This window comes from Lutra lutra, chromosome 12 (assembly GCF_902655055.1).
Source record: "Lutra lutra chromosome 12, mLutLut1.2, whole genome shotgun sequence".
Classification (NCBI taxonomy): domain Eukaryota; kingdom Metazoa; phylum Chordata; class Mammalia; order Carnivora; family Mustelidae; genus Lutra; species Lutra lutra.
Genome location: NC_062289.1, coordinates 10,742,119 through 10,763,480, shown reverse-complemented (window position 1 = coordinate 10,763,480; position 21,362 = coordinate 10,742,119). Strand labels below are relative to the sequence as shown.

Below are 21,362 nucleotides of genomic sequence, written 5' to 3'. Positions count from 1 at the left end.
TTACCCAGAGGGTGCGAAGTAACTCACTCATCCTGGTGGGACATCTCATTGCAAATTCCGGTAAATAACTTTGCCCAGGCGTGATTTCCCAGACGTTCTCAGAAGCGTAGTATGTTAATTCGAAGTGCAGAATTTGGGGCAATGGTGGTTTCCCCTGGCTTCTACACCTTTAGGGTATTGGTGTCTCAGCAGGGGTCCCCAGATGGGCATATGGAGCAACACTCTCTACTGGTTGGTCATTCAAATCTATGAAAGCCTGGGACAGTACTTTAGTCCACTTGGCCAAGGTGGTTGTACTTGTTAGTAATTTAATCTGCTGCTTTATATTTCTTTGTTGTTTTTTTTTCTTTTTACCAACCCTGCTTTTTGTGCAGAACCTCCATTCAAAATCATGTTGTTTTTCCAGTCTTGCATATTATGACCTTTGAAATGAGACCCTTAATCACAATCTATCCATACACAGCGCTCAGTTTCCCTAATTTCCTAGTAGTGACAGCCTGGTTCACATAATGACAAGGGAAAGCATGTTTCCACACAAAACCAGGCATGTTTAAAATTCTCACTCCGAGGGAGGGGACCAATATAATCAATTTGCGAACCTGTCAACAACTGGAAACTCCACTGGGTGGCCCCAGACTCCTTTGGCAGTTGCCCTGGGCAATGTTTAGAACACACATGACATGCTGTTACTGTATTAGCCAAGTCACTGTCTTTCAAGGACAATCTAGCTTCCTTAGCAATAAGCCATCCTACCTGAAGTGGACACTCTTTTTATCTGCTGTATCTACTATTAAAGTCACTTGCTAGGGAGAATACCCAAAATAGGGCATCCACTGCTAGACCGCCTTTTGGTGACTGAAGGGTTCAAAAGTCAGCATGTGTCTCTGAGTTGAGTCATTATAGCTTGGGGATCAGAGACAGCTGTATTGCGTGGAAATGAAAACAGACCATATGATTAGACTCTTATAGTCTAAAGATCATCTTAAGTCAATTTGTATCTATTCTAGCAATGAACAAAAGTTTAACTACAAAAAATTATTCTCTCAGAATCACATTTTTTTCTTTCTTTTTTTTTTTTTAAGATTTTAATTTGAAGTAATGTCTACCCCCAAGATGGGGCTCAAACTCACAACATGAAGATCAAGAGTTGCGAGCTCTCCTGACTGAGCCAGTCAGGAGCCTCTCAGAATCATGTTTTAATAAGAGGAATTTCTCAGTTTACTCGTTCCAATATTAAACATACAAACGTAGTATTTAATACAATAATTCTGGGTTCTATTATTACATTGATGGTTGATATTGTTTGCTATATTACTGCTAAGACTTACATAAACGGAAATTTCAAATCAGTTTTGTCTTTTAGTTAGATTCTGAATTTTTAAAACTAGTTTTTGTAAAAGGACTTTATGAAAAGTTTAAGACAATATTTGAATTTACCCATTTTTGTCAGCAATACTATATGGTGAAAACTTATTATTATGTAGGTTCCACACGATGTAAACTTGTACCAAATTCTTGAGAGGAAAATCATAGTTTAGTAGCCCCAACTATGGGAACTGGGAACTGCAGTTTCCCGATATACTTTATTTGTTTTGACACAAGCTATGAAATCATTATAAGATAATGGTATATTAATATAGATAAAATATTTATTGGATATGAGAAATTACATATAAACTATGCTTTCTGTGGCATTGTTAATAAGTGCTAAAACTTAGAAAACAACATGAAATTTTTAAAGCTCAAAAGCATTACTGACAGCATGAATATGATTTCCCTACACATTAGACATATTCTGCAACCAAAAGTAAAATCTAATGTAAGAATAGTGTAATTCCATCAATATTGATTTATGAATGGATTTTAGTATTAACCACAAGTATTACAGAAGACTGAATGATTCTCACTTAAATGTTAAGTTTAATATTAGTAACAAAACTTTATTAAATGATATCTCATATTTCACACTGAATGCTTTATCTTCTTTCTAGTGATTATGAGAGATATCCATAAAAATGTAAAACAGTGATAAATTTTGATATGCAGACTAATTTAGATATCCTGCAGGCAATAGAGAAGTCAGCAACCTGTGACAAGGACATTTTGTATGTAAAGTTTCCACTCATTATAGAATACTAAATAAACAGTGTGTCCTAGTTTAATATATGTTTGAATGCCAAGATCTGAACTGTAGATTTCAAAATGACTCATTTATTTTAGTGTGTAACTTTTTGTGTGTTAAGTTCAGTGGTAAAAATATTAAACAGGCTTTTCTTAGAATGAAGATATAAATTGTGAATAGGCTAGCTATTTTTACATGCAGTTTTAGTACAAGTATGTTTTGACTACGCTGAAGCAAATTTATTGAGAGGATGTTGAATTGTGTAATGGTCAAGTTTAAAGAAGCCCAAATTAAATATTATTTTGACCTACACTCTGTATCTGTGATTTTTGTAACATTAAAACAGATATAAAATATTAGATAATTTAGGGGCACCTGGGTGGCTCAGTGGGTTAAAGCCTCTGCCTTCAGCTCAGGTCATGATCCCAGGGTCCTGGGATCAAGCCCCGCATTGGGCTCTCTGCTCAGCAGGGAGCCTGCTTCCCACCCTCCCCCCACACTGCCTCTCTGCCTGCTTGTGATCTCTGTCTGTCAAATAAATAAAATCTTAAAAAACATATATATATATATATTAGATAATTTAGTAAATTATAATTTTATGCAATCAAATTCATGACAGAAATAAGGTTTTAATCTGTGGATATGCTCATTCTTTCACACCAGGCACTTATTTTATTAGTGAGGATCATTATTTATTTATAGGGACTGATTAGCACATCTCTCCGGTGTTTATATTTGAGATTCAATTATTTTACAACCTAGAACCTCCAAGCAAAACTCAAGAAACAGATGATATTTTCCCACTTGTTATCTTAAACGTGCAAAATATTTTTCAATTTTTTTTTTTGTTTTTTCTGTCTACCATCACCTGAAAATTAGGTCATTCTTATTCTTGTGTTGTATTTTTAACACCTCTACTTTTCATAATGTGAGAGAATCTATATCAGACAGATGGACTGTGTTTAAGAAAGCAAAGAATATGTTCAGAGAAAATACAAAGAGTAATCCATCCCAAACTCAGTCACATTCAAGTCATATCTCCAAAGACAGAAGTTTCATAGAATATAATTTTCAAATATGATGTATTTTAAGAAATAAGGATTTTTATATTTCAGATAAATTTCTGCTGAGTGTTGATGCTTATTAAATTTATGAATTCAAAAAGTGACATCTAAATTTGCATGTACTTTACATAAATCAAATTCAATCTCTTCTTTTATAACAGGTGACATATTATTTTTATGGTAAATACTATTAAAGTGAATTTCTTTTTCTTCAAGCTTTACTGAGATACAATTGATATACAACATTGTGTAAGTTCAAGGTATACAACATGATGGTTGATACAAATATATTGAGAAATGATTACCACAATAAGGTTAGTTAACATCCCCATCACCTCATATAATTACAATTTTACCTTGTTGTGGTGAGAACAGTTAAGATCTACTATTTTAGTAACTTTCCAATATGTAATAGAGTAATGTTATTATTATATGATCTTTATGCTTTATTTGACTAAAGTCGTATATCATGTTTGATTTGCTTCTGTTGAACCATCCTTGAATCCTGGAGCCGAATCCCACCTGATCAAGGTATATGATCTTTTTAATGTGCTGCTGAATTGGGCTTGCTAAAATTTTGTTGAAAATTTTTGCATCTGTGTTCACTAGAGATACTGACCCCTAGTTTTCTTGTGGTGTCCTTATCTGGTTTTGGTATCAGGGTAATGTTAACTTTGTAAAATTAACTTTGGGAGTGTTCCATCCTCTTCAAATTTTTCGAAGAGTTTGAGAAGGATTGATATTAATCCTTCTTTTAAATCTTTGGTAGAACTTACCAGTGAAGCCAATCGGTCCTGGACTTTTATTCGTTGGGATGTTTTTAGTTACTGAGTCACTCTTACTAGTAATCTGTCTGCCCTGATTTTCTGTTTCTTCATGATTCAGTCTCAGTGGGTTATATATTTCTGGAAATTTAAATGTTTCTAGAAGTTCTGCACTGGGAAATTTTACAATTGAGGAATCACTATTCAGAGACTATCTGCAGCACTTTAGGTCAACTGTGTGCTCAACTGACACCCTCAAAGCCGCCCTGGGTTTTATATCCACCAATATCCTTTGTTCATCTCCCAAACCTCATTTAAAAATAAATCTTATATTTATAAGGTTTACACATAAACCTTATGTAGTTTTTTACCCATCCACGCACTCATTTTTTTTGCTCAGTCATCAAAAACTTCAGGTCCTGTGTGACTCCTAGCTTATTAGATCTTATATTTTTGTGTGGGAGAGATAATAATTTTGTAATTCCAGACTAACAAGTGGAAAGACAATGTTTTATCTCAATTCTATTTGGTAGTTCTAGTATTAGAAGTAATTGTATTTTAAATATAAATCTGATCAGTAAAAGCCCACTATATATAAATATGTTTAATAAGCAACAAGTAGTTTGTAGTTTTCTTGGTTTCCTCTTCTGATGACATCCTCAAATGGAGATTCCTTTCAGAACTCTACCAAATTCTACATGCAACGTACAGATTCAAATAAAATAACTGGTAGTTGACTATAATACAACACACAATATTTAAGACAACAGAGAATAAAATGTTTGCATTTGTTGCTTTGTAAAGGATAAGAATGGTGGGTAGGGTGTTTGGAAGCAAGATTAACATTCAAGAACCTATAAAATGGCATTAATATGGAAAGAACATGAAGGATTAGGTATATATTCAGGTAAAATAATTCATATTATTCATTATTTAAATATTGAGATTGAGGAAAACAGAAAAATCACATATAATATTGATTGATTTCTTCAAAGCAAAGTTAATAATTCAAGGAATGCTTCAGAGGGAAACCATCTACACTCAGTTGACAGAACAATGGGATATTCCTCTATCTCCATATAAATAACATTTCTGACAATAGCTGACTATTGGTCACTTAACTTGCACAGAAAGGAATACAAAGTGCTTATTGATTTTAGTATGATTCCATATAATGCCTGAACCCAGACTGGCACTCCCACAGGATGTACTGAAATACACAGATTAACTAGGTTTATATATGCATGAACCTTGAATTGCACAGCAAAGAGATCTGTGCTAGCCAAATACCATACAGAACAAACCAAGGTTTTGTGATGTCTGCTGAATCAACCACAGTCTTGTGGCTACACTGATGCCATGATGCAAATACTGTATTCCACATACTGCAATCTCCTTGTGGATCCACTCTCCAACTTTACATAATAGAGTATCTCCTAATAGAGTACCTCCTCCTCCTATCAAAAAGTCCACCCCTTTGCTCTCAGTTAGTGCCTTTGTCTCATATCTAATGGATAGAAACAAGCACTTATTAACTGGTTGATTATCAACCAAAGTGTTAACCTAACCTGAATCTGTCTCCTCTACTATTGCTCTAGATTCCATGGGTCTTTTTCTTGTCAAGAATAGTTTTCCATCAGTTATAGCCCCCTGATTTTCTTCAAAAATACCCTTCTTTTGGATCATTGCCTATAGTATATAACTGTGCTTTTAAAATTCCCATCCCAATAAGTGCTTAAATAATGATAATAATAAAAAAAATCCTATTTACCTTTATCTCTCTCTACCTAGTGTCCACATCTCTATTTTCTCTCTGTAGTATAGTATCTTTCAAAGTTGGCTAAATTCACTGCAACCTCCTCTTCTCCATCCATTCATGCAATAGAATAATCTCCAAAATATTGCAGTCCCATTAATTCAACTGAATTTCTCTTACCAAAATCACTAGGAGCCTTCAACTTGCCAAATCAAAATCACTATACTTTCTTCATTTAATTCAACCTCACAGCAGCATTCCACATAGCTGGCGGACCTCTTCCTTTGCAACATCTCTTTTCATGTCTTTCTATTTTTCCTACATCACTGGTCAATCTCATCATTCTAAATTACAAGTCAACCCCCTTTTGCTTAACAGTCAACTCATCCTGTATGCTTTTCTCTTTTCTACATACATTCTCTGCCAAGGCATCTCATCCATGGCCATGCCTAAATGCTTGCTATTTGACAATAACTCCCATATTAATAATTAATATATGCAATCCTCTTCATACGGTATGGGAATATTTTCCTAGAACATGACATGATTGGACTCTTTGTAATCAACTTCAAATATCATCTCCTAAAATGTCCCACTTCCTCCAGTCAATTAGCATCATACCTTACCCAAAATTAACACTTTCATACACACAGTATCAAATATCACCTTATTTAAAAATAGTTACTGCTTGTGTGGTATAACTAAAACATAAGTTTCATATAAGCAATTACCTCCAAAATTACATTTCAAAAAATATTCTAGTAAATGTTAGGTCCCATAATGTATGCTATTTAAGAAAGAAGAGGAGTAGGAGGAGGAAGTGAATGAGGAAAAGGAGGATGGAGTGGGAAGAAGAAATGTTTCATTGCTTAGCTACCAAATAGAACAATAAAAATGTTCATATACATCTAATGATAATTGGTCCTGATACATATTCACAGTTGAATTTGTTTATGCTATAAAGACCTATGTTCTGAACACATGTAGAAAGAAGTCTTTAAATTGCTCCCTGGAACCTCTGGCACAAATAATACACTGTATGTTAATAAAAAAAATTAAAAAATAATAAATTGCTTCCTGGAATGTTAAAAAACAAGCATCAGGAAAATATACAACAGAATATACATCTTAGATTTGGTGGCTAATAAATTAAATATTTAGGTAAAGCAATTTTGAAGTATGTTAGCATAATTTAAAATGGCCATTATGGAACAGAATTTATCACACTTAAGTAAATTTTATGAACTTAATTTTAATATATATTGTGCTATCAAAATTTTCTGACTCAGTGAGTGAACAAATTTTGCATAGCCACACCATAATTTCCTCTCTATTAGAAAGACATTTCTGATTTTCAATGCCTTCAGTTCTTATAGCTTATGGAAAGCACTTGCTTCTATATGCAATATATTTAAAATATTTATAAAAATAACATTGGAATTGAAAGGAACTTTGAAGGTAAATACAGTTGCACAGAGGTGTTCAACCACTTTGTTTTTAGTCTTTATGTTCCATGATTTTAATGCATAGAGTATTTGTGTCTTAAAAATTGGTCTTCTACTACTTAAACATGCATATTTTTCAGGATGATCTTATGTGTTTTTAAGATACAAGATTATATCCTGTTTTGGAAAATGCATTTTTAGAATGGAGAAACTAATAAGTGAATAAGCTAAAGAATTTTATAAATCACTAAAACATACATTTTTTTTTAAGATTTATTTGTCCGAGAGAGAGGACAGAGGGAGAGGAGAGACAGCATGAGCAGGGGGTGGTGTCAGGCAGAGAGAGAGAGGGAGAAGCAGGCTCCCCACTGAGCAGGGAGCCCAATGCGGGACTCAATCCCAGCACTCTGGGATCATGACCTGAGCTGAAGGCAAACACTTAACCAACTGAGGCCCTCAGGCATCCCTAAAATGTACATGTTTAACCCTTTTTTCTATTGCCTTGAGGAATGAGATATTTTAACAAGACAAATAATGTATTAATATATAGTACTATTGTTTACAAAATTTAAATGATCATCTAATTTTTAATAAATATTTTACTTAATATGTTTGTAGAAGGAAGTACAAGTGTTGAACTTTAAATAATTCACTTCCAAAAACATTAGCTCAAGATTTTAAATCTGTTGTCATTGTTAATATATCTTTGATGTAAATTAATATGCAATACCTTCTGGAGACATCTCGGGTACAATGGCCTCATAAGGTTCATCTAGGAATTTTGGTTCATTGTCATTGATATCCGAAACTCTGATGACAAACTCAGACTCAGGTTCCACAGCCCTTCCAGTAGTGCTGTCTATTACCTGGGCTCTTAGAGTGTAGAGGGATCGTTCCTCTCTATCAAGCTTCTGGACGGCATATATGTCACCTGTTCTCTCATCAATGACAAAAATACTTCCAGCTCCAGCTCCCAAAAGCTTGTACTGGAAAGAGTTGTTTCCATTGTCTAAATCAGATCTTAGCTGCAAGTGCAAAGAGGGATAATTTAGTTTCCAAGACAGGTTTAAACGGACAAATCAATTTTAATGATTTTATTTTCATGTCTGTTAATTTTTCCCCAAGTTAATAACTCCATGTAATTTCCACAGTATATTAAATCAGGTGAAATATTAATTTTAAGATTAAATTCTATCATCAGTCAGAGAAGTCTGAAATTTCAATGTAAATCACTACATAAATTTTATTATTCTAAATAGATTATTCTAATTAGAAACTATAGTAATTGGAAAACAAAGTACCTTCCATAAATTCTGCACAATAAAACTGGTTCAAGTTTACTCTATGACTATATTCTTGGTTACTAAAACTGTACTCTCAAATATTTGTATTAGATTGGGATGTAGAGACATATAGGAAAATAATAATCTAGGTAAATCTGAACAGTGATGTTTTATCTCTAGGCTAAAAACACATAGGAAACACTGAAAATATTACCAGGAAAATAAGAAAGCATGTTGAGAAGATAATGAGAGCCTCACCCTTCCGTGTTGGCATTTATAACATGCCATAAAATCTACAAGTTGCTTTATGTATGATTTCCCAATAAATCCTCATAACATCGTGAGATATATATTATTGATATAATTATTTATACAGAGAAAGAGAGACTGAAAATTTTTCAAACTTTCGCAGAGTCATGGTTTTTATATAGGTTTATGATTTAGACAACAGGTCTGTCTGACCTCAGAGCTTCCACTGTTCTGAGTTTTGCTAAATTAGATCTATTGCTTTCCAACAAATTCAACTCAGTTCTCAAATGCATCTTTTCTTCTTGTGCCCTCATTATTTTTTATTTTTTAAAGGCAAAGTAAATTTGTTCATTCATGGTGTTAATGGAATTTTGAATTTTATATATAAAAACAAGGGTTATTATGATACAGGTAACATTGGTTGGTTGGGTTCTCATACCTAAATTATTTTTACTAAAGAGAAGAAGTATGCCATAATCCCTTAATTATTGTGAATCCATAGTTTTGATTCATCATTTATGAATATGTCCTTCTTCAAAGTAAGAGCTTCGCTGAAAATTTACAAAGCTAACCAAAGAAATAAAATCTTAAACCAATTCATAATTTTCTGATAGCTCAAGGTACAATGGACTAATTAATATATTCCTCTGTGATTGGGTAGAATATCTGAAGATATCTAAAACAATGAATTTTAATAACTTTAATCATGTGTTGAATAACACTACTATTTATTGAAAGAAACAGATTGGGAATAATAATAAAGAGATAATAAAGTTATAGCTCTTTTCATCTGATAGCTCTTCATTACTCATAAGATAAAACAGAAGTTTCCATGACTTACTAATAAGAAACTTAGGGAAACAAATATCCTTTCCAATAAGTATATCAAATGAAAGTAAAGGATGGCTATGTTTTTCAAGTATCATTTTGATACAGTTCAAAAGTTTGATTAAGTATTAGAATGAGATGATAAATCAAATTAGGTAATGAATAAATGTATTCCAAGTATATATGTACAGTATAATTTTCATGGATCAGTAAGCCTGATCTTTTTAGGAGATATATATTTACTTATTTTTTTAAACATCAGCCTCTTAATGTCACAAAATACACAAGTTAAACACATTTTAATTTCATGAATTCCGTATTATGATATTTTCTGTATTTCTATTCAAAAATATTTTTTTCAATTAGGCAGTTACTATTGGTTTGGCAAATCAATATGCCTTTAATTTTTTACTTAATTGTGCTTTCCAAACTTAATCCCTGTTAACAAATAGTTCAAAAAGAAAGGCATCTGGACACATCAGCTACATTTTATTTTTACTAGCTCTTTAACTACAACACCTAAATATTCATTATTACTGTCTTTTAAACCAGTTATCTGTATGTTATTTAAACCTAATGACATTGTTTTAGGCGAAAGCATCTGTTAGGATACTTTTGTAAGTATTTTTACAGAATGAAAAAAATAGCAAAATCAATCATGATGTGAAAGGAGGCAACAGGAGATGTGCCCGGAGCACGAAAACAAAAACTAGAAAATGTGACAGTCAGCCAGGGAGCTAGTCTCTGCTCTGATTGTACTGATGCACTTTCCTGTAGAGCCTTATTCACTAAAAGTCACCAGCCTCTGTTAGTCTGTCACCCGGCTCATTGATGGGAGAGCATATGGGGCTCTGTGGAGTTCACTGTAAATGTGGCTACAGAGACTCAGTTAACTAGCACACGCTTAACCAAGGACCTCATCTTTGCCATCCTGCCTCTGATTTACCTGCAGTCATCTTCGAGAATAAAAAGATGTGAAATTGCCTCAAAGCAGGCACACACACATACACAAATGTTTGAAATCTGTTTGCCTAAGATCCTAACCTGAGCCTTCGGTTGAATATACACATATACATTTGCTGGATGGGATAGATGAAGTCCTTTGGAATCTGGACATCATGCTAACACTGCAGCTCTCCTGAAAGGGCTAGGAAAAGGGAGTTAATGAATTTTGAGTGTTTCACCCTTTGGGCCCAATTAAATTTTAGTGCCAGTTAATTAGCAGTTAAACTTATTTCAGTTCATTCATCTAGACAAAGATCCTTACAGAAAAGGACACGGTATTGTAATTACCTCTGTTTAAAGAAAATTGAATAATAATAAAAACCAAAAACATAAATAGGGAATGTTCTATCTCATTAGGGGAATTTTAAATATATATATATTCTTATAAAAAAGAAAAAATAATTATTCTTTATACTTCATAATCAAATGAAGTGTGTAGGCTCTTGAAGCTACTTAGCTGTAAAAGGGTTTGGTATTAATCTGCTTCACGAAAAATTAATGATGGGTAAATCAACACCTACTGAGCATAATAGAAAATCAGACTAAATGCTGTTGGTAAACGATATTATTCTCAGTGTGGTTGCTTTGATCCATTACCAAAAATAACACCATCAAATTTCCAGATGTTGATAAATGAGGGCAGTATTTTCATAAGGGAGACAAAAGTAAAATTTGAAAGTCAGAGCTTTTCTTCTTCCTCAAGTTTTGCAAATATTTTAGGTGCTTGAAAATCTGAAACAATTAATTAGACTGATGTCTGAAGCTTCCTAAGGGTTCCACAGAAAAGATGTAGAATTATCAAATGACTTAAAACTTCCTCAACCCATCCACTTAGAGTTCTGTAATGTTATTTCCTGTAACACTTTCATAAAACCAGTACCTGGCCAATGTGATAATTAGTCTCGTTCCTTTCCTCTGGTACAAAAAACTGGTTCCACATCCAACCACGCTTCACTCGGAAGTGAGAACCCACGGGGTGCTCAACTTCCTCCGTTGTAGAGATTTCTGTTGCTGTAAAGCAAGGCCATATGAGAGGAATTCCCAAGATAAAAGGTAGCAAGAAGCAACAATTCATTCTGCTCTTTTGATTCTAACTGGTGTCCTTCAGAAGAAAAAGTAGTTGCAAACAAAAACCATATGTTCCTTTATAATCTTTTCAAGTCTTAGGTTTCTTTCATATTCCTAAGGAACAAGAAACAAAATTTAAATTAAAAAATAACACTTTCTCACATAATTGCTACAGTAAGGGTACAACTTTTGCATTCATAAATCAAAACAACAATACACACTTTATCTTCTAAGCTGGTTATATTTTGTTATATATTTGTTATATATATTTGGTTATATCTCAGCAATAATTTGAAAGGTATAATTAAAAACTTCTGCTCAAGCATGGTCCATTTTAAGCTATAGCCATAAATCTGCCTGAAGGTTGAAAAGTTGGTCTGGCAATCTCATTGATTGATAGGTGACACTGAGATAGATTTTTCTGGTTTAATTTAACCTGCTTACATCTTCTATTCTATCTTGGTAAAATTCAACAGTCAAGCCAGGGGAAAAACTGTGATCTTTCTCCTTTTTCTAAATAGCAGTAAGTTTCCTAATCCAATTTCCCAAGTTACAGTATTTTATCTAGTATTAGATAAACAAAATGACAATTCAGTTTGAAATCTGGGGGATTTAAAAATCAGTTATATTGATGTTATAAAACACTCTGAATAGAAATATTGCATGAATAGAAAACCCACGCAAGATATTTGCCATTTTATATTATGAAAGATACGAAAAGAAACATTTTTCATTTAACAAAGAGATTATGTTATTTTTAGAAAATAAATACAAAATATAGTGCCGGGGTAAATATGGCTGTTTATAATATATAAGACAGAGATAAAAGATAGCTTCTATTATCAAAATACTAAAAAAGAAACTTCAACTACTGAATTTTACATGTAAAACTTTCCATTTAACTGATACTTATTATACCAACTCCTTTGAAATGATTGGTAATTCTTACCCTTAAAGAAAACTGAATAGCTTTGCATTTACCACATTGACATAGCACCTCCATATAACCAAATTGGATTTGTTTGTTTGAGACTCACGAAGAAAAATAATTTTGTCAGGTATGTAGTTTAATACTACATGATCAACAGAAAAGCCAGAGTCCCTGTGTCTGTTAGGAGTTTTCTATATGATCTCACTTTGAATCTTCTCCACACATTTTTGAATAACCACCGAGAGATATTTTAGGTCTCTGACTCTTGTTAGAAAAAGTCGTTAAAAAACACCTAATTAAGAAAGAACAGGTTGTCATAAATGGGGATATTGTGGTGCCTCTGAGTTCCTTCAAGCAGATGTTTTCTTTGTTATATATTTACTTAATGAAGGCCATGAAGAAATTCAACTGAGGTGAAAATTAAAGATGAATTTCATTCTTATGTTGAATATTTGAAACTTAAATAATGTTTGTTGTTTAGAAATTGCTAAAATATACCTTTTGATAGCCAGTAAATAATGAAAATATTCAGAATAAGTTCAGTTTCTTAATGAGGAAGTTATTTTGTATAAATATAAAAAACTATCACTAACAGTGGTGTGAAGTGTAATGATAATGTTGGGAAAATGCATTTGTGTCAATTTTATATTATGATATTTTCATTCATCTAGGAGAAAAGTGAGAGGTTCTAGGGAAGATACTGTTTTAGATTAAAAGTTATTTAAAACACACAAGAACAAGTGTAAAATAAAGACATTGTTTAGAACTTAATTTGTACAAACATATTTTTATGTTTACATTTTTTATGAATTTGTGGCAATCCAATATGATAATTCAGTACCTTGAGATGACAGAAAACATTGTGGATTTTGTTAGGTATAGAAGTTTCTTTGTGGTTAAGAATAAAAAAAAAATTAAAAATAAACCTACTTTTGATCATGTATACTGAAACATTTTGGTGTCTAGAATTTTTTTTAAAAACATTTCAGAAATAGTAGGAGCTCAGGTAAAATCATGGAGGCAAAGGCTTGATAATTCTTGAAATTAGGTCATGAACAATTGCATAGCTATTATTTTATTCTTCACTTGTGTTTAAAATTTATAAATTAAAACAACAACAAAAATAACAATTTATTCTGTATTTTTAAAATCAATATGGTGGACAAAAACCAATAAATAATTTAATTATTGATGCTACTAATGAGAACTCACACACACACACACACACACACACACACACACAAACAAAACCCCTATACAATGCTGATGAACCTGAAAAACTGGACAGCCATTTTGAGGAATAGTTTGGCCAAATCTACTGTATTTAAAAATTAGTTGAATATATAAACTAACAGCTATTTTTTATTGCTTTATATCTAGAGATATTCTCAAAATTTTCCACTGTGAAGCAAATATAAATTGGGTTAATCAGAAATATATATATAGAAAAATAAGTTTAAATCACAGTACTATATGATACCAATTACAAAGTGTTTCAAAATTACATGATGATGCCATATGAGACTGTTGTCATACATAAATTGTGTAAAGGACGTCTAGAAAAAGAAAAGTGATACACAATATTTATTATGGTAATTACCAAGCTAGGAGGAAGAGAAATTGGTTTAAAGATTGAAGTTTAGAAATATGTCTCATTTTTCTCCCTCTAAACAATCTCAAGTAAATATGTCAAATAATAACACTCATTAAATCTGGGTGATTTTTCTACCATATGTTAGATTTTTTTTCAGATAAAGTACATGATTAAAATATTTTGCAATTAAATTTAAAAATAAATGTTAAACTATCATTATTTTATAATCCTACATGATAAAACAGATAGGAGACCCTTTTATTTGAACCTCTTAATATAAAGATACAAGAATGAAATGGTAGCAGTAGGTATTCCTGAATTATGAAATATTATGGCTTTGTTTATACTTTTCTAGATCCCAAATTGTCTATAATGGTCATACATTTCAGGGTAAGGGAAAATGTTTCAAATAATCGTCCACTTCTGATTGAAGAGTGTTGACAGCTGTCAGCAGTGCCAGGCTGAGAAATATTTAGGGAGGGTCTGGGCTAATAAGGAAAAATGCTATCAATGAGTATGTCTGAAATGGGCCCTAGAGAAACAAGCAGTGGCACTTCCACCCTCCATCTCCAATCCTGTCAGATGAATGTATGGATGAAAACTTGCATAATATTTCAATATGGAAAAAACACTAATACTGTGTCTCATGTTGATTTGTTTAAATTTAATCTCATTGCTCATAACTAGGCATATTTATAAATATTAAATAAAATGTAGTGTGAACTACATTTCCTTACATATCTTGAAAATACATATTTCAAAATATACAATGTATACAAATTAAGTGACATTGCCATTAGCACAAAATTACAAAATAAAATAATATTAATATTTCAATAGCACTATTATAAAATATATCAACATATTATGTTCAAATAGGATCACATAATTTTAATATCAAAATCTGTACTTTCTCTAATGTATTACATTCACATATGAAGACATTTATATCAAGACATTTTAAGTGACCTGCCCAGTAGCACATAGTTATTTACCAGTAGAAATAAGACTGGAAATCTAATCGTAAGGCCATGGTGTGTTCACTGTGTCTTACTGAAGAAGGAAAACATGTAGATGTCTAATGCAGTGCATGGCACTTGCCATTGATAGTTCGCCTTATTTAAATTGACTAAATATATAGAAATTGCTTTTGAACGTCTGGACCAGTCTTGAAATTAGACATAATAAAATGTTTTCTATTATCTCTGTTTAGAACACCTTTTCCCCCCTTGTTTTAAAGATTCTTGAGGTAAAAAAAAAAAAAAAAGCAAGAATGAGTCAGAACGATGGATTTGGTGTCTCTATGGAAGAAGATAAAAGTAGCTCAGAAAATGTGGATGGGTTAAATAGAAAAACTTAATCCTATTTGCAATCTTTTTAAAAATCAAGTGAAACTTGGCAGCCTCATAGAATGACACCATACATAAAGGCTATTAAATGCCTTTTTCAGAACACTAATAGGAAATACAGAAATAAATGCTCGTGGCTATAGCTCGTATACATAAGTGAGAAGAAGCGGTACCTCCGGACCAAGATTTATAATAAACCATGGGCCAACTCTTTCTCCATAGATGTGGAATGTAAAACATCTTTCTCTCCCATTTATATGCATTTGTTAAACGTATTTTACATATTTACTGGCACAAATAAAAGCACTGTGCTACAGCTAAAGCAATATAAGGTCAGAGTGTCTGTGTAGGAGCTTCTCGAGCCCGCATTGGCTTTACAGCCTTCCCTATTCACTATCTGCATGATGTCCTAGGATGGGGAACAAGGGCCATTTCATCCCTGGGCTGGCTACTGTGAACTTTGTTTTCGGCGGTGCAGAGGACTGTGGATTAATGAGCACTGTGCTCAGTGCTAAGCACTGACAAAATTGAGCCTGAATGTGAAAATATTCCCCAACGTGAAGAGGCATATTCCAATTGATGAAATACCCATTGGCAAAATATCACTTTAAAAAATCTGGTATCCCACCTTTTTCCACCTTCTACAAGTTACCAAAACGTGATTTCTCATTATTTCTAAGCTAAATCACTACATACCGCTGTACTGAAGATTTGCGTAAAACGCATATCCTTCATTGTATGATGCCACGCAATTAATCAGTATGGGGCTTCATTATATCTTGCCATATTAGTAATGATTTTAATTTGGCCACTGCATGTCCACACTCTTTCTTACACTTAGTTTTCTTGTGTGATTGCAGTCAAACCTGTAAAATATTTTCTTTAGCGAAATCTCCTTTTCTCTTAATGTTCTTGTGAAAATATATAACATAGAAAAATAAAAGGAAAAAAAACAAAAAAAGAAAAATAAAGCAATACTTTGTTTCTAAATACTTTCTAAAGAAGTATTCTAATATCACTTCATTATTCCAGGAGGTAAACCCACGTATATTTATCCATGCTTCTGGTTTCACTCCATAATTTAAAAACACCAGGAATTCCCTGAGTACTTTAAATCTATTCATTTGGAGAGATACAGAAAATTGGTCTCACGGTTAACAAGGAACAAGTGAATAAAAACAAATTTCAAAATTCGTGTTAACATAATGTTATTCGGCCATTAAATGTGGTGCTCTAAAGTGATTTAATGATGTAGAAATATGGCTGTAACACTTTGTTAGGTGAAAGGAATACATACAAAGAAAATTATCCCATTAATTTAGGGAAAAAAGTATGTTGACAAGTGCTGAAAAGAAGGCCAGAAAGACTATGACCTCAAATGTAGACAGAAATTGTGTCTGCATTGAGAAATTATAAATGACTTAAAATTTTCCTCATGTGTATTACCTGTGATGGTATTTAGTACATGTCTATACATGATTACATAAGAAAAGTCTATTTAGTGCCATCATGAAGATCAAGAGAGCACCACTGACTGCCCCTGGGGTTGTTCTCCCAGATTTGTTGAGATGAAATGCTCCCTAGGCAGCTTCGTGGAGTGAGGGGTCTAGGAAGAATTGAATACACAGTCTTGCCACCCACTGCTATAATACTTGACAAAGGTTTAACCTCTGGGTACCTACTCATCTCATTTGGAAAATTAGTTTAACACTAGTGCCTATCCCATGGAGTTATCTTGATTAAATGAGTTAATGTGCCTAGATACTGTCTGACAAACATTAAATGTTTTTATAAGAGTTTTTAACTACACAAAAATAGCTACCTATAAGTGCGTGGGAAAGAGCTAATGATTTATTTCTAAAGTTTGAAATATTCAACTACTGTTATTTCTTCAAACAATATACACATATTAAAAAAGACTTTATGAATGTCTACTGCAAAAAGTTAAGATATATGGCTCTTAATGTGTATGTTCTATATATATTTTCAAATGATTTGAATGTCATTTTTTATTCTAAGCATGGCTATGTGACTATGACAAATAAATATCATGATGCCTGAAATAATATGGGATATTGCATGGACATATATAGGCTAAAAATGATCTCAGTGTGATTCAGAACAATTATGTTTTCAAAGAGGACTAATTATGACTTAAGGGATGAAAAATATTATAATCTATGCACTTATACAGTTTGTAACTGAATCTAATTATGAATTGTCTTTTCTATGACCTCTTCTTGGTTACATAAAGATAATTATTCCATCTGTGAAAACTTATAAAAATATAATGTATTCTGGAAGGCTTGTGGAAAGCTAAAACAAGGCTCAACTAAGTCAGCTTCTCATAGAGAAAAACAGATGGCAATTAATATAATGTCTCCATCTTTAGCAAACTGTGAGTGGCTTGGTCAAAATGATGTATCAAAAGACTAATAATCTGCAATGGTCAGGAAGTTCTAAAGCTTAGGGGAAAAAGGAAAACTCTCAAAATTATGGTTTCTAAAACTGTTTAAAAATAATATAAAACATTTCTCTTCATCAATTTATTTTTTTAGGTCTTTGCTTAAATTCTAGTTAGTTAACATATAGTGGAGTACTGGTTTCAGGAGTAGAATTTAGAGATTCATCACTTTATAGTAACACCCAGTGCTTATCACGAGGGCCCTCCTTAATGTCCATCCCCCATCTAGTCCATGCCGCACCCATCTCCCCTCCAGCAACCCTCAGTTTGTTCTCGGCTTAAATAAGCACATCTAACTTATGAATACATAGGCACCTTGAAGTGAGTGATAAACAGGCAGGGGCCCAACGCAATAGATCCAGAGAAGCAAAATTTCAATGTCTGGAATTGCAGATGTTTTCAAGCGCTGATAAAGATTCAAAATATTTAATTAAAAGCTAACATCATATTAAATGATTAAAATAAAACTGATTAAAGCAAAAAAATATATAGATCTATAAAATTAAATATAAAGGCAGACATGAAGGTGGGAATTAACATAACAGACAATACCGATTTCTCAAGATAGTTCAGCTGAAACAGTTCAACAACCTCACATTTCCCAGCATTAATACACTTACTTTTGTGTTTAAGCAAATAGACAAGGTTTTAAATAGGTTTACACAAATATACAGTCCAATTTTTTGGAATGGATATTGAATCTGTGTCTGTAATATTAAAAAAATTCGACTTGGAGCTATAGTCTATAACCTCTCACCAACCACCCATGCTACTGCTCTACCAGACATTATAAAGGGACTTAAGGGATAAAAGAGGAGTGTTAATACACATTTCAAAGCCTCCATTTTTTTTCTTTCTATAAATATATAACTCCTTGAATTAAGAGAGAAAAAAATTTCTTCTTCTTTTTTTTTTTTTTAAGATTTTATTTATTTACTTGACAGAGCACAAACAGAGGAAGTGACAGGCAGAGGGTGAGAAAGAAGTGGACTCCCGTTGAGCAGAGAGCCCGACCCTGGGACCCTGGGGCCATGACCTGAGCTGAAGGCAGAGACTTATTAATCCTCTGAGCCACCCAGGCGCCCCAGAAGACAATTTCTAAATACTTCCTCTGTAAGAGTTTAACCACTCACAGTCCCAAGAGCTGTATTTTACCATTTGTTCCACACTGATGTTTTATAAAATTTGCTTGCTTCACATATTTAGATCTTGGTATCGGAGGTTCAAGGTGCCAATGTATCTCCCAGCACTCAGACTAATGTGAAATAGTACGAGTAAGAGAATCAATAAATAACACAGAACCAGCACTGACTACACGTGATGGCCAACTGGATTTCAAGAGAGATGGTGTAGGGAGTGTCAAAAGTAGGTTTAGAAATACTGAGGTAGCTACCTGCAAAACTTACAGGCAGAAATTCTAAGTGAGCCCTTGGGGATTCTATACTCAGATATGTCATTGTTATCATGATATCTTCCCTTTCACCCCATTGCTCTAAGCAAAGGCTACCTTTAATTCGTTAGGATTTCATAATCCATCCCTAACCTCTGGATGATTAGTGCACTGAAGTGGCAGGGAGGAGACATCAGAGAGTAATAAAAATAACTAATATCTTTTAATCACTGTAGCAGACATACTATTGTTCATCAATATCATTCCTATAATTTGGCAGGGTTATGTGATTAGTTTCCTATCTATAAGTAATTGATGGCGATGGCTTTCACCTCAGAAATAGAGCAGTGAAAGGCTTTGTTTTTATCCCTCCCTTCTTTTGGCACTCAAATATTCTAGCTATGAGACAGCAGAGCCTCAATCAAGCTTAGGGCACTGGTAAGTGTATGGAACTCAATATTGTACCCTCATGACTTTCATTAAATATTTGTGGTATGAGGTTACTAAGAAGTGGTAGCTGCTTGGCTTCATAGCCTAGCACCCTAATAAAATCCCCAACTATATTCCTGAAACATAATATGTACTTCATGTTTTCTCTTGTTAATTTTCTTTATAATTCTGTGAGATACTAATTATTAACCTCCATTTAAAAAGAGAAGAAAGAAGATCAAAGTGAGCTTATATAAACTAATGGGAAAAAAGAAGTCACAAAGGCCAGCTATAGATAATAACTGGAATAAAGTCTTGTCAGAGTAATAAAAGAGATAAAAATACCTAACCTGAAAGAATACAAGTTGAACAAGGTCAGAGTTGGGGAGAAATATGATGTGCCCAGGGACAAAAACATTATTCCAAACAACAGTCCAAGATAAGCCATTTCCAAGTTAAGATATTAAGGTTAGTTAAATAGGGTAGAAATCTCCATAGCCTATATAATTCATCTATTCCTTCCTGTGTATATGTCAAGGCTTGGTTTCTATAATTCAACCCAGTCTTGATATTTCTAGGGTATTTGCTCCACAGTTTTAGGTAATGAATAAATTATTTGGCCATTTGCTCACTAATTATTTATTTTTATTTTTTAAAAGATTTTATTTATTTATTTCAGAAAGAGAGAGTAGGAGGAGGGGCAGAGGGAGAGGGAGAGAAAGTAGACTCCCTTTTGAGCACAGAGCTCACACGGGGCTTCATCTCACAACCCTGAGATCATGACCTGAGCTGAACTCAAGAGTTGGATGCTTAACCGACTGGGCCACCTAGGCAACCCCCTCATGAATTTTAAAGCAAATACTTAAAATCTTTCATACTGAGTTTAATTTTTCCTTGTGATTTCAAATAATACCCTTTTTCAAATAATAACCCTTTGTTGTATTTTAATGTTTACATTTTAAACTTTAAAACATAGATATACCTAAATCTCCAATAGTACTAATAATTATATTTCTTCCTTCTCCTGCCCACTAACCCAACTGTTAAATCCTAACCTCCTAATAATTTCCTGACTGATGGATTCAATTCAACTTATTTAGTTCAGGAAAACTGAGTTGAATTACTATCGTGGACACTTGTATGTTCAGTCCTGTAGATTTCTACTCCCAATTCAAATCCAGAGCCTATAACCACGTGTTTGAGTTGAGTACCATAGAGGAAACTTTGAAAAGTCAAATGCACATGGGATGTAGTGGGCGACAGCCAAAGGCTCTCTTATCTCACAACACCAAGTAACAAGTAACTTAAAAGTTCATTACATGCAGGCATATATACACACATAAAATTCCAAAATTCCCACTTTTTTTCCAAATTTTCACATGGAGAGGATTTTGGTGAATATTTCTAGCTTTAAGGAGTTTTTGTTAAGATGTCTGGGTGACTCAGTCAGTTAAAGCTTCTGACTTATAATTTCAGCTCAGGTTATTATCTTAGGGCCCTGGGATCCAGCTCCACGCTCAGTGGGGGAGTATGTTTGAGGATTCTCTCTCTCCCTCTGCCCCTCTCCCACTCACATGCTCTCTCTTTCTTTCTCTCAAATAAATAAATCTTGAAAAAAAAA

At 33.1% G+C, this 21,362-nt stretch overlaps 1 protein-coding gene across 2 annotated transcripts in view; it reads right to left on the bottom strand.

The window, feature by feature from the left end:
* CDH19 (cadherin 19) overlaps nt 1-21,362 on the bottom strand; it is a 94,913-nt gene that overhangs the window by 59,033 nt on the left and 14,518 nt on the right. For both annotated transcript variants that reach the window (XM_047698319.1, XM_047698320.1), the window contains exons 2-3: nt 11,397-11,698; nt 7,882-8,176 (exon numbers count right to left, since the gene is read on the bottom strand). In XM_047698319.1, the coding sequence (XP_047554275.1) occupies nt 7,882-8,176; nt 11,397-11,591 (490 nt within the window). In that variant the 5' untranslated portion in view covers nt 11,592-11,698. The remainder of the gene's footprint in view (nt 1-7,881; nt 8,177-11,396; nt 11,699-21,362) is intronic.